The sequence below is a fragment of the Athene noctua genome, chromosome 17 (assembly GCF_965140245.1).
Source record: "Athene noctua chromosome 17, bAthNoc1.hap1.1, whole genome shotgun sequence".
Classification (NCBI taxonomy): domain Eukaryota; kingdom Metazoa; phylum Chordata; class Aves; order Strigiformes; family Strigidae; genus Athene; species Athene noctua.
The window spans coordinates 13,122,239-13,137,676 of record NC_134053.1 but is presented as its reverse complement, the minus strand read 5'-3'; the positions used below and the strand labels follow the sequence as shown (position 1 = coordinate 13,137,676).

At 41.5% G+C, this 15,438-nt stretch overlaps 1 protein-coding gene across 1 annotated transcript in view; it reads right to left on the bottom strand.

Annotated features, from left to right (window-relative positions):
• TAOK3 (TAO kinase 3) overlaps positions 1–15,438 on the bottom strand; it is a 92,546-nt gene that overhangs the window by 9,371 nt on the left and 67,737 nt on the right. The window contains exon 14 of the mRNA XM_074920708.1: positions 6,951–7,085. Within this exon, the coding sequence (XP_074776809.1) occupies positions 6,951–7,085 (135 nt within the window). The remainder of the gene's footprint in view (positions 1–6,950; positions 7,086–15,438) is intronic.

Genomic DNA, 15,438 nt, shown 5'->3' with positions numbered 1-15,438 from the left:
GAAGGCTCAAGTTCAACAGAAGAAGAGCAGCTGCTTCACCAAGTAGCAAACCAAGCCCACTTGCTGGCAGCCCTGGGCTTCAGGACTAGTAGCTGATAGAAAGCAGTGATCAAGTAAGAGATTCAGAATCAACAAGCAAGTTTAACACCACAACTGATGTGTCACCCAAGGCAGACAGCATGCTGCCACCTGTCTCAGCTCAAATGACTACCAACACTTGGGAGGAGTGTGAAGAGGAGGTTAGGAAGAGCCTCCCAAAGCCTTCACCTTAAAACAGATTAACAATTATTTACAGTAAATACTTACCAACCAAGAAAATTATAGCCAGAGTCCCAGAATAGAAACACAACATGAAAGGATGAAGCTACTGAGGTGGACAGCCTCTGTCTTCCCCTCATCCCTTCCAAAGACAACCCCAGAGAGAAAAGGAAACATCTGATTGCAAAGAAAGCAAAGAACTAGCCCGACTACAGTGCTGTGTCAGACTCCATTACCAGGAAGTGATGATAATGGGTTCACCACATCAGTGAAGTCAAACATCAACTACGAGGTAAGTGATGATGCATAAATCACATCTTCCTTGTACAAGAAATTTTGGGATGTTATTTTGAAGGTGACTGGATGAGATATATACTTATACCTCAGCAGCTGGTGTAACACAGCAGCCTTTGAATGCTTGAGACTAGGTAGTGAAACAGCTCTAAGACAGATACCAGCAATATGTGACACTGTAGAAGTGACTACAGAAACACAGCGTGTCAGCCCCCCTGTGTATTGCTATAGTTCAAGAAGCTTTTTTTAAAATATTCTTTGTTACACTTCTAAAAAAAAGACAGCCATACTTTGCAGAAGTTGGTAAGCATTTGTAGGAACTTGCACATTTCAGTCAAGTTTAGCAAGAATAAGATCTCTGACAGAAGCTTCCAGGTAATGAAAGTTCCTCTGAGAAGTCATCCAAGTTGATTATAAGAGACAGATGTCAGGTAAGACAGGCAAACCCCCAACATTTCACACATGCCATTTACCTCGTTAAACGACATATGACTTGGAGAGAACAGACTTGGTCAGGGACTTGAGGAGACAAGGAGATACGGTAACTACCACGCAGCAGTACAAGTTCTTCCTGCATGTGCTATTTTTGAGGCCCAGCCTTTTTGTGAGCAGTGGGACGTTCTGCATGGCACACTCAGTTCCAAGAAGTTGGCAGAACAAAGCAAACAGCAAGAACATAAGAAAAAAAATGGATCTAAGAATCCTCTAGCAACTTTGCTAGTCTCCACTTCAGTCTAATCTCAAATGAGAATTAGAAAGTGCACTTATTTACAGTAGAAAACATTACACTTTTATCCTTTTTTTCTTTTTCTGCTCCTGCACACCACATTTCCAATTTTGCTCAGCTTGTCCCTATCATGACAAGAACTCCATCTCTGAACGACTTCACAGTAGGTCTGAGATATTTAATCCCAACAATAGGTTGCAATTACTAATTATAACACTAGCTGATAAAGCCCTCCAGTCACAGCAGAAGACGAGACATTAAAAAGAGAAAAAACAAAAGAAGCATTTCATTCCTGAAGACAAGAGAGGAGAACACTAGACTTGATGGACATCTCGTAGATTTAATGTCTGTATTCAGCACACTTGTGCTAAAGACCTTTTATTATTATCACCATAATCTCTGATCAAGATCAACACTCATTAGAACTCCATCTTCGAAGACAAGGTCTCCAAACGGTGATCTCAGGGCATGGATGAAATTAGAAGAAACAAACATTAGTTACTGAATATGACCAGTTCAGTACCAGAGGAGTACTTTAGACTAAGCATGTCAACACATGAATGAATAAAGGATTATGGGTTTAAAGATTAAGCCCCTAATGAATGAATGGCTTGAGCAACCATTTTAAAAAGAAAACTTGGGGAAGTTCAGTAATCACCTTTCTGGTGTTCTTAGACAAAGGCACTTGGAACATCACAAAGTATTTCACAAAAATAATCCCATAGATTATGATGGGAAGAAAGGTGACAACTGAATTGCTCATTGCAAAATTTGTTCCCCACGTAACCAGAAAATGTCAGGATCCTTTAAAGCACAAAACTGCAGTTTCCTGAAGCTCAATCTGCAGCATGCAATAATCAAGCAAGTCATCAGCAGAACCAAAAAACCTGTATAAAACAGAACAGCTTTTATTAAGGTATGACATTTTCTCAGTTTCTTATCTCTCTGTAACTTTGGCACACACAGAACTGAGAAGAGAGATGTCTTTTCCAACCTACTCCCACAGGCAGTTCACTTGCCATAAAATTCAAACTTTCTCTGTTTCACCCCTCCAAGATTTTTGCTTTACGTAAGAAAGTTGGGCTCATAACTTCTTCTCCAAACCAGCAGCTCTTTAGAGTTCCTTTTTCTACACTGTTTAACCAAGATACTGAAAACACTCCTAAAGGACAGTTATTCTCACCTCTTGATAACCAGACAAAATACTGAGCTCCTCTTTGGTGGACGAAGCAGAGTACTGAGCAAGACACTGCCAGTAGTCTCTCAGAGCAAGAAAGGAACTTTGAGATAAGGATGAACAACTTCAGTATTTTTAGAGCAAAGATCTATAAAGGCAGAAGCCAGATGAGCCCATCAGGAGAAACTCAACCATCTGGAATAAAATATCATTGCTCCAGCAGAAGAGGGTGCAAGGAAACAGCCATCATGTAAACGTACCTGGTTTTGTATTCAGACTGCCCTGGTGTCATTTTAATGGCCACATCCAGAGAAGCCTGCTCACACGTACCTAGACATTTGGCTTTGCAGACCCTGGATGAGATCACATAATTCTTTTGCTGGCATTTGGATTTCAAAGAGAATGCCAAGGTCTTCGATAGAGTCCACACTGTCTGATCTTTCTATGAAATTTTAACTATTAGATTATTTCATTTGAAAAACTGTAAAAGGAGCTAGCAAGGAAATGCATGAGGCAGTGGGGAGTTAAGGGGTCAGGCATGAAAGACATCTAGAAATGCAGGCTGATGCATCTTTCACTTAAAAATGTTGATAGGTGTAATCTTATCAACATGCAGAACCTTTAACCTTCTTTTTAAACAACATCTTTCTGAGCTTCAAGGCTTGGATTTCTAGTTGTAACTTTTAATTTATGGGTCACTGATAGTCTGCAAAATCATACAGAGATGTAGTAGGTACCTGATCTTCATTTCAGGTAGTTACTTTCACCGCAACAGCAGAAATATGAAGCGTATTTTCCGCCACTCTTCCAAGTGAGCGATGTTTACTGTTGCCACAAGAATGTCATTAAAAATAAAGCGAGTGTGTGTGTGCTATTGGTCTACACAATGACCAGAGAGAAAAGTGGTCCAGGAAAGAGCGACTATTGAAACTGTTGCTTAGGTTATGACTAAAAGTAAGCTCCTTCAGCTTTCTTAACCACATTTGCTCATTTATTCATGATCTTTTTAAACCTGAGTAATATCAAAGCATCACTGAAAGACTAAAAAGGTATATTCACAGCCTGTTTCTCTGTGGATAGTCCATCCAGTTTCATTCTTGTTCACATGATGCTTTTGCAACGCAACAGGGCAGGGGAATCTGCTTAAAATCACTGGGACATGTGGAGCGAAGAGCTGTCTAATGTAGTTCCCCTGTGACCTCTGCACTCGCTGAAACTACTTGAGCTTGTTTTTGGAAAAAGATCCAACTTCTAAGTTGAGAGCATCCATTTAGAAATGCCAGTCTTTCCTCCATCTGCAATATCCTGATATAAGGGTGAATAACAAGGACTTGAGGGCCCAAGACCCTTGACTCCACCAGCAGGAACAGCTGTGAAGCAACACGCACAGCCCCCAGCCCCCAGCCTCAGTGCATTTCTTCTACCAGGCTGTTCTGCTCTTATGTTGGGAGGTGGTGTTCAGCAAATCCCACAAGCAGAAGTTTTTATACCCAAACATCATCCTGTATTATTGAATTCGGGGTCAAAACTCCCATTTTCTGATCCTGTGCAATATGGGCCACTTGATGCTCTCAACTGAGTAACCTTTCTGAGCCCAGGAAGCAGTACCCAGCTGCTGAGAAACCAACTGATGGTCAGCAGCGGTGATGTAGGGAACCACCACAACATGCTGGTTTCCTTCATTTTTAACACTGTGGGATCTCAAGCACCCTATTCACACAGGATTGATTTTTTCAAGATGCCGTTGTAAGAGTAAATTAACACAGAGAGATGAATAAGGTCTGAATTTCTGGTTTCACACTATAAATTCCAGACACATTTAGGTCATTCTCCCCCTATCAGCTACCTGGCTGACCTTGCCCTCCACACAGATATTTAAGTAGGAGACAAGGCAGCAGGCATGAGGGAAGTTTTCCCTTGGCCAGAAGAGCAGCAGCATTCAGCACCACTACCCACTGACATCATCTAGCCACCGAGTGGTGATCGAATGCATAGTGATAAAAAAGTGTGCTGACAGCCACGCTGGCACTTCAAACCCAGCACGTACACTGGCATTCTTCATGTTCTCTGCAATAGGTTTCAACTCAGCTTTTTTTTTTCCCTAGATTTCCATTTTGGAACATGAAGAGGTGGGAATGAAAGATTATTAAAGGGAAAGCCCATCACAAGGTTAACGGAAATGAAATAATATATTTCTGTTTTAAACACAGGGAAGCTTCTCGCCCACCACACCACCTCAGAACCTAAGGACACACTAACACCTCCTGTAGTACCAAGGTGGTGCTTTGGGAACTTCCCTCTATACTGGGAAGAGGATACGTGTGCATCTGATGGGGACAACAAAGCTTTTGCATGAGACATACTACCATGTGCTTTTCCAAAGGCCTGCTGGCTAAGATAGTAAGGTGACAGGTGGGACCTGCCTCTCCCCAAAAAGACACTGTGCTGTGCACGTACTGCACAACCTTCAGTGTGCACCCTAAGCCCTCCCAGCATGAGCCCAGACACACTCCATATCAGAGCATGTTTCACAGAAAACCAAAAAAAAAAGATTAAGTCCTCCAAAAATCCTACCACCTTCCTCACCCAGTATTCATTTTATCTTTATCATCATTTGGTCACTGAAGCAGAGAGATTTAGCAAATCCAAGGGACTAAGGAATTAGAGTAGACACAGTCCCAGCCCCACAGGAGGCTCCCCTGGGATTTAGGGCTGACCTTGGGACATTAGCTGTCTTCCCCAGAGCTTAGGGGTCTGGGGAAACCTCACAGTTCATACCTTCATACCAACACCTTTCATCAGCTCCCAAGGGGCGTTGCCATGCAATACCTTCAAGCCACCCATGTAGTCCAGGGATGACATATTCAAGGAAGACAGGAGTTATGGGCTCTGCTGCTGCTGAAGGCAGGACAGAAGGTGCAGCAGCTTTCCACAGAGTAAAAGAACATGAATATATTCAACACACATATCTATTTCTCAATCAAATTGGACATAAGTTTGGAGTACAATACTCAAGTCATTCACCACTTCTTCCCTCCAACTGACCTAACTGGATCCTACTTTTATTTGCTCAGTGCAGGCAATAGTGTTGCCACTATACTGGGTGCATACAAACACACATAGAAAAGAGAAAAATTCACAAGGCAGAGGGTCTTCAGGAGACCAGAGATTCTGCCTGTGTCAGGTGTGCTACATGAAGTCCTCTAATGCACACATTTCTAGGTCACTCTTTAAACTGGGGGGGAAGAGGGAGGGAAGGGGGAGAAGGGACACCAGCCTGGGGTGCACTCAGAGTATGGATACCCAGAAGTACACCTGGAAAAGATGGAACTCAGATGCTCCCCTGAAATGTCAGCCCGTGAAGCATCTGGCCCGAAGTCTGAATGCCACAGCATCATTTTAGGATTTAACAGCAGCAGAAACCACCACACAGAAATTTTTTGGCTACTGGCACTGCTGCTGCTTTTTCCCTCCACTCACACCCTTTAACTGTGGTCACACACACACGCTCTGTCTCATGCATGTAGAAATGGGAATCGATTTGGGGGATCAAGAAATGGTGGTATAGAAGGAAAAACCCCACCGTTCAGGCAGGGTGAAACAAGAAGGGGAGGGCTCACTGGTGTAATTTCGGGGTTGGTCTAGGATGATGTCATAGCACTGAGCAAGTGCCATGGCCAAACAGTGGTTACTTTCCAACGCTCCCTGTCCATCTGACCTCTAATACCATCAGGCTGAAATATCTGAGATTACATTTATTTTAGCTTTAAAAGGCCATTTTTCACTCCTTTCCCTCAAAAAGGTTGCTACTGGCTGCAGCCCGTGCGGATGCAAGGTGGGGGAGGCGGCACGACAACTAACTCTTCCGGCACACACCCCTTTCCCTACTACAAAGGCATCCACAGCAATCACATTTGCAATAGTACAAATCTTGATGGATTCATCCCATCCCCCTCCTCTTTGTAAGCCCACAGCCCGCTGTAAGCCCTCTCTGTTATCGCAACCGAGCAATCCTTCCTAGGGATCAAGCTGAAAAATGCAGTCACGGTACAGTTGCTTGAAATAAATGAATGAATGAAAAAACCAGCCAGCAGCTCAGCTGGGAAGCAGCAATCTTATTGTTTCAAAACCCATCTGCATCTTCATAGCATTTAAGCATATTTCACACGAGCACATATACATACTTTATGCACATGCAAATAAACATATTAACAAAAAAGAGAGGTGGAAAAGAGGGGGGGGGAAATAAATCTGAGATGATATTAACTTCACCCAGGAAGGTGGTTTATCTCACATATACTGGAAATACACAGAGAAATTAAATATATTCTATATTTTACATCTCACACACAGAGCTAAAATATCTTTCAGTGCAATATCTAGTTGCTATGCCAACAACAACAAAAAAAAATTAGGAGAGAAAAAAATTTCCTGACCCCTTTGCAGAAGGAGAGGGGATGAGAGGAGGTGGGGTGGGGTGGGGTGGCTGCTTACCAAAGATGCTGATTTGATTGTGGCAAAGCGCTCTCGGTTCCGGTAGTGGAGGGCCTGATTCTGCACTGACTGGGTAGGCCGCACCTCAGGCCTGCGATCCCTGTGGCCCACCTCATCCCTTATAAATACATGATCCTGCAGAAATGGATAAAAACAAGGAGAAAGTCCGGCTGTGCTCTTCCCGCGGCGGCTGCCTCTCTCTCACCCCTCTGTCTGCACAAGCGCCGCTGTTTGAGAGGCATAGTTCAGCTCTCTGCTAGCCCCGGCAGCTCCCACGGTACAAAATGAATAAGCAACACATTGCAGGCTTGGGTTCGGCGTGTCAGCTGATCGCTAGCGGGATGCCTTCTGAATCCCTGGCTGTTTTTTTTTTTTTTTTTTTTTTAAACCTCCAGTATTACATATGTGCAAAGAAAAAAAAAACTCAAAAGCATAAAGCGATGCAGAGCAATAGGACTCCTCAGAAAGGTTGGGTTCAAGCACTGCAACTGAGCAATCTCGTTAAAAATATGATTTCCATGTCCAGCAAAGAAGATGCTGTTCCCTTTTAACACAAGAGCAACATTTTGCCTCATTCCCTTTGTCGAGTGGTTCGTCCTCAACAAGGTTTCTTTGTCTCTTGTTTGCTATCTGCTGTGCAGGACGAGCATCCTGGCTATAACCATGGCAGGCTGGAGAGGACCAGGAAAGCCTCCGTGACCACTCAGGGATCCTGCTTTCCAGTCATGATCCTGCACAGTTCTAGCACTTTCTCTCCGCAGCCCACAAAGGATTTTTTTTTTTTTTTTTCCCTTTTTAAAGCAACAGCTCACAGGTTTTAGCACGAATGGTTCCCAGTGCAACCTCCCTCTTGCTCACTGGCAAGGCTTCACGAGGAGCAGCTGTGCATCTGCAAAACGGCGCGTGCAAGTTTTGCAACGGAACAAAGCTCTCATCAAGCGTATAGATGAGAGACCCTCATCAGAAAGGCCAACAAAAAACACCACTGCAATCTTGCTAATTGAGATGGTGCCTGCCAAAAGTCAGTAGACCCGCAGGATGCGCCTTCAGGACAGCACCTTTGGTGCCTCTGGACACCAGGTGCATCCCCTGCCTCCCCCGCGCTGTGGGCTCCACGGGCAGCAGCCATGGTAGCCAGCGTTGGCACATCTGCCACGCTGCCACCTACCACAGCTTCATGGCTCCCATCCTCAAGCTCCAGCTCCTAAAAAAAAAACTTGAAGGAAAACTGAGATAGTTCCTGAATTAAATCAAGTTTCCCACTGTCAGGGGCGCAAAATAAAGGCTGCAAGCGCCTATGCCAAAAGGCAAATAAAAGACGCCCACCCTTGCAGAGAACAGCTGCCTCCATGCACCAGGTGATTGCAGGTGGGCAGAAGCAGCTTTGCCACCCTGTCATGCCAGACACCAGCAAGGTCAGAAAGCTCTGTGGTGAGAAACCAGCTGATATGGAGTAGCATCTCCACCATGACACTGCTGTTGTACTGACGCTCCTTTCCCACTCTGCAGACACTTGTTTCCCTCTCTGCTGTCCTCAATTTCTAGCTGCTTCTAGTCTGGACCCACGCACATTCAGCCGCTTTCAATATGATTCTATAAATGATTTCAAGCAAAAGCCAAACAGGTACAGAAATGCTGATATAAAGAGCTGAACGACATGTTGATTTAAAGTGCTTTAAACTCAATACCTTTTCTCATATCCTTCATTTTGAGCGCTTCCACTCCACGCTCACCTTTCACTTGCCTTTGCATGGAGAGAGCACAAAAGCCAAGCCTTGCACAGAGCCAAGTCTGCACCAGCTCCTCCGTACCCACCCGAGGGAGACAGAACAAGTTAAAACAGTTAAAAAGGACAGTCCAGAAGTAGTAAGACTACTGAGTGCAATAAAAAGTTGGCGTTTCATTCTATATTGGTCATCCTTATATGGACTTTTTCTTGCACTGTCTTAACGGAGGAGGACAGTGTTACAGAAGGGCTATCACTGGCAATTGGGCTGATCCTAGATTTTTCAGCTTGTGCATGCTTGTATGACAGGCAGGGCTCTCAGACTTGCACGCTTTCCTCAGAAAAGTATGTCTTAGGCTCTAGAATAGGCATACCCAAAAAATCTTGACAAAGTATTTAAAGTTTAACAGCATCGGTTTAATTGGACTCAGGGCTTCACTATCAATCCCATTTTCTATAGCTTTGTAGCACTCTCACTAATCAAGTAGGTGTAAAAAGGGACTCTGAAATACAACTGAGGATACCCCAGATAACTCAAAGCAGACAGGCTGGCTACTAACATCACCTTTTATTTTAGTTTGGTATTTCTACCGATGTGTTTTGGAGCCTTCCGGCACAGGGGCCCCTTAGCCAGCAAGGGGCAATGCTAGAAGCAACTCTGAACCCAGCCTCTTGCTCTCCAACAAGCAGAATAAACGTGGCTCCTTGGGGCTTGTGCAAACATGTGAATGCACTAGCACGATGCAAGCAGGAGCCAGCAGAAGGGAGCCAGCAGCCATAAAAGGGAACTCCTTTGTTACAGGCTGAAACTGGAGCACCTTGTACACAAAATAAAGCTGAATAAAAGAGTCCTTGTGCTAAATATCTATACAAGACTTGCCCAGCTGAACCATGGAGGACTGAAGAGAAACAATTGTACACAGGAGCTACTATTCCTATACTGTAGCTATGAAATTAAAGTGGAGACAGGACAAATATTCCCCATGGTCATACACAAATCCTGCAACAGCACATGTGAACAAGGTTCCTAAAGTCTGCTAGCAATACCCCAATCCCTGGACCATCTTCCCTCTCTCCATTACATTAGTATGCCATTAAAACCAGAGAAGCAGCAAATCACTGAAAAAAAGACTTTTAAAGTGGGCATTCAGATTTTCAGAACCTAAAATGACAAGTTAAAATTGTAATTACTTCGTATATGGGAAAATTAACCTGTGGGTTACTTTCTGTTATCTAAGCGGTAGATTCATAAGAGGACAGAATGTCATCCTGGTTTTGTTATATGGGACTTCTAGATACTTCAGTGGACATAAGAAGCTCACAGCAGAACCTAATTGCCCTTCAGGAATATGAATTAACTGCATTCTCCATTTCAAATTGAGCTGGGCAAGGAATGGGAAAATGCCTCTGCAACCGAGCAAGCAAAAGAACCAATTTCAAGTGGACAAAAAACTCAGTGGTTGTCCTTGGCACCCATTAGTCTGGGATCTGAGGCTTCTGCATCAGGCAGGCAACTAAGCCCATGGAATCTTGATAGGTAAAACGTTTTTCCGAAAAGCTGTTATGCTACCAGAAATAAAATCATTACTTGACATGAAGAGTTACCAAATCGAGCAAGTTACACTACAACAGAGACTGCTAGTAAACAGAGACCTGTAAGATAAATAAACCTAAGAGTAGCCATATCTTCACCAACCTTCCTCAGACAATGTGATGGCTACTATAACAAACATCTACCTAAAGATAATTTCTACTCTTTTTATTTTCTTCTCCCAAAAGCTTACCAAGAGACACTGCAGTCACCTCTTCTGTCAGATACTGGCACAAATCAGGAATTTTTATTTCAAACTTTTAGGTCCAGATTTGTGGGAAACAAAGATCCATAACTGGCACCTCAGCTCAAGTTGCTCACTAAGATCTGATTGAAAACACCTCAGAAACTCACCAAGTTTGGGTCAGTGTATCTCTCAGTCCTAAAACTGAAGTTCAAACATTGTTTTGGTTTTAAAGTAAGATATCTTCTGTGTATATTCACTTTCCATCTGTTTTCTGAGTTTACTGCAATTATTTGCCTTATAAATACAGCTTCAGGCATGCTCAGATCACAACTCACTTTAAACCATTAAAATCCTTCTATTTAGGGTCAACAATCTAGCATCTTCAACTTCTTACTAAAGAAATAATTTGTTCTTCTAACTGCATTATCTGCTACATAAATAGTTTTCAAGTTGGTCACAACAAATTGGGGTATTTTTTTGCTTTGATATTGCTGATCATATTTTCCAGGACAAAAACTCCCAAACATTTCTACAGTATTACCTGTCAGAGAGCTGGTGAAGCTTCCAGTTACTTAAGTGATGCTAAAGAGCGATTCTCTCAAAAGCAATGAAAAAAAAGAAAAGGCAGGTTTTTATGGATTGATAAGTAACCTAAAAATTAAAAAAAAATTCAAAAAAATGTTCTTGTGGAAGTTAATCTCTGGATAAACAGAAATACAGAGAAACAGAACAGACACAAATTGACGCAAGCGGCCTCCAGCTGGATATCTAAATGGTTACCACTGGTGCATTGTCTGAGCATCTTACAGTGTGCACGGGTTTCTGCTCAAACCCATGAGTCTTGCCCAAGGTCACCCTACAGAATAAGAACCTGAATTTTACTGTCTAGAGTCTCATGACAGTTATAGAACACACTGTCTTTTCATCCTCCTCACTGAAAAAAGGACTTTACCATCCCCTGACCCCAACAACAACACAACATTTCAGGAATATCTACTTAACACCATTGCCACACGTTTTTAAGAGCAACACTAACAACATGTTGCTAACAGTACTTTCATTTTATGTTCAAGATATTCCGACCAGACTCCTTCCTGATAACAATAATTACACTGATAAGGCAATTTTTTGTTTTGTTTTTAGAGAAAGACGTAGGTTGTTCCAAGAAATGCTAGGGGGGGAAAAAAAAACCACAAACATTTTGCTGCAACAAAGCTTCCTAGGTGAATAAAATACCTGCTTAGAAAACAACGGGAACAAGCAAGCTATAGAAGCGAACAAAAACCAGTAGGTAGATAGAAGCTGATTTCTTCCCTACTGAAAAATCAATCATAATTTTGCCTCAGACTTTAATCACAGCAAAACTGGGCAGACAGATCTATAAATTGCCTTTGATATTTACATTTTTTCAGTATATAATATTGTCATACGGCTGAAGCAACCCTTTCACTGACAAAGAAAACAGAAGAATTAGCAAAATACAGATACAGAAGGGAGTCCCCATGGTCTTCAGCAGCTGATTTAGAAACAAACATACACCCCAACTACAAACTCTGATCACACTGGACTAACCTAAAAATGAAACATGCAAAATCTGCCTCAAAACGAACAATCACTTGCACACTACATTTTTTGTTATGCACACCAAATAAAAACCTTTTCAAACACTGTTTACACAAGAGGATTCACTAACTGGAAAGGACTGCCAGTCTCCTAGACAAATAGGAAAGGCAATTTCTGAGACATAGTAAGGACTTTAATGGAATTGCAGCAAATCCCTTCCTTCTAAGAATTTAAAGAGCAAGGAAAACAACAGTGTGCCATCATTCATTTTAATACATTGCGCTAAATACCTCAAAAATCTAAAGAGAGGTTTAAGTATCAAGCCTTTCAAGAAAAGGCTTCATGTCACCAACCTGCTTGACATGATTCCAGAAGGTACATGAGGGGTCATCGCTGCCAGCACATGCAAGCCAAAACTCAGTAAGTCATTACCCAAAGATCCTTTACATCTCAAAACCATCTTTTTCCAAGTATGAATCATAAATCTTGATATGTAGGAAAACACTCTCAGCTTTGTCTCAGCTGTACCTCATGTAGAACCATCATGCCAGAGCGCTCCCCATCCACAGAATTTTGCATGAGTGCTGCATATTAACCATGGCCATGATATGCCACGCGTACAGGTTAATTTAATGGATTTGGAAAGTCATTCAAGTTGTAACAGTTATTACAGAAATATGTTTTTATTACAGACATTGGGCAAGAATTTGTGATGAACAACTGTGAACATCCTCTCTTCATCTCTTTGTTATAAACTAGATTTTAATTAGATTTCCCTGACATTTTTATTGCCCAAGTTTCATCTTTAAGTACTGCTGATTTTAAGGTTGAAGTAAGTAACAGCAACAACTCTACACTGCAGTTGAACAAAACAATACTGTACTGGCTTTTTGTTTAGATTAAAAGAGAACAATTTTTTTTTACTATTATAAAGTTTTATGGAAATAAAATAATGCCATGTGGGAGCATTCTAAATCCTACCACTTGACATATTCATTTAGGACAACAAAATAATACTTCTGGGAAGCCACCCGTACACTCAATGACATACACTAGCAGTTGAACAAAGCAGATGACAAACTACCTACAATGCATCAACACAGCTATAAACTAAGTTATATAAAAAGCTACACATTCATTTAGGGCTGCTTATTATTTCCTTCTCGTCCAGTGATTTTTCTTACAATCTAGAAGTTCTACTCTGCCAATAGGTGGGAGTCACCTTTGTTCTAAGCACAAGTTTAGAAACACAGAGTTTTACCCCACCCCAAAACTTCTGTAGTGTGGAAAGGGTGAGGCTGTACCTGCTTTTCACAGAGGATTTCTCACAAATGCTGTTTTCCACCAAGCAAAACCCAAGCATCTCAGCTAGCATGAACCTAGTATATAGCCAGTGAAAATTAACCAGATCAGAAGTAGGTCACTTCACTTACCCTGTGACCAAAACCATTTTTTGGAAGTTACAGCCAACTAGCAGCTGTTAAAAAAAACCACAAAAAACCAACAAATGCTTTTACTACATCAGCCTGTTTCTTAACGCTTTGCCTCTGACTCAGAGTGGTTGGTCACAGTATAGATGCTAGGAGTGCTTGATGGGGATCTGCAAAGCTTCTCTCAGCCTACCACTACACAGGTGATGTAGCGAGAGCCTGGGGTCTGCTCCTGATTTACACCAAGTAAATGCCACTCCAGACTGGCTCTTAACACCAAGCAGCAGACTGAAGCACTGAAGGCTGGGAACTATATACTTCACATATGACCACAGACTCTTTCATCCTACATTTTACAATTGCACAACATTGTGGGGCTGTGATCCAAAGAAATCAAAAAGCCTCTGACACTTAGAGCTTTGAGCCTTAGTAAGTAACAACAGTCTAGGCAATTTTGCCATCTTGGTCACTTTACACAGTCTGGTAGATCCAGAGGTTGTTAACTAACCCATTTCTGGAACACTGTAATTTACACAACACTGATCTGACCCGTGTCACAACAAACTTGCATGTGACCCTATGCCCGCATAATGGAGACAGCTGGCCAATTACATTCATCAGTATTTTGGTTTTAGCCTTTAAAAGCTGATTAAATGCAAAACAAAAGCTTAATTTAAACTTGAACCCCAGGTTCTTCAAATTTTTTTTTGTGATTAGGCTCCAGAGTGCTACCAAACTCAGCACTCCCTACTTCTCACCTGCTAGAACAAAAACAAGTGGTGTGGATCAGCTTCATCACAGTTTACAGGAACACAGTTAAAGCAAGCACAAAGACAAACTGACATCTTCTCAGAATAAGGAACTTTACCTTGAAAACAGAGTAGGATGTATGTGTATGTAAAACCCCCGAAGTGTCCTGTTCCAATTTCAGTCTTTTCACATGCATTAATATATACATGAAGCAATTTTCCATTTAAAATTGCATTCCCCAAAGCAACAGAGAATAAAAAATTATGTACTAAATGAAACTAATATATTTGCAGACTGGAATACATCCTGCTACACAGTCTAAATTTGCCTTATGCATACATACAGTAGAAGTAACATTTGCCAATTTGAGAAGGTATCTACTTGACTGCAAGAATCAGTAATCACAGCTAATTGTTAACTATTCTGTAAAGACATCAGTGCAAATCTGGGTTTTGTGCTTCCAAAAATCACCCTAAAACACCTATGTTAAGTGATGTACAAGTGATTTCTTTCACAATACTTCCATTACAAGTGTGAAAGAGACCCTGTTTTTTTTAAGCCAGATAACAAAAACTTCCCTGTTAGCTTATGCATTCTACTCAACTGAATGTCTGAATCTCAAGAAAACAACAGCTATGCAGAAGTCTAAGAGGACTGAATTCATAGCATCAGAAATTTTCCTCTACTTGTACTTCAGAAGTGTCATACAATCACTATAAAACAAAATATTATTTGTAAACAAGCAGGAACTCTACTTCTTTCACAAATGCAATTTATGTCTGATGGGAGTGGCTCACATTTTGTTTTCATCAACTGTAATAACACTGATCAGTCAGTAATATTGTAACGTATGACTAGTGTGTGAATCAGTCCCTCAAATGTCTATTTTAATGCATACGTAAATATGACTACTTAACAATGTGAAATTAAAGTTAATACACATTTCTGAAGCCTATACAAAATGAGAAAAAGCTCCAACTATAATAATCCAGCACAAAATCAGTTGTCTCTTCATTCAGGATGGTTCCTCAGTCTGGCATTTTGTACCTAACACTTTCTTTCAGAAAGGTGAAAATAAAATCTTCTCTAAGGTGTTACAGCAAGTGTACTTCAGAAAGATGTAAAACCCTGAAACCTATGCAACTTATCTGCCAGTATGTTTAAATATGTAAGGCAATCTTTTGTTGAAGACAAAATTTCTTGAGAGCTCCCTTTTATAGATGCTTCAATATTCAGTTACC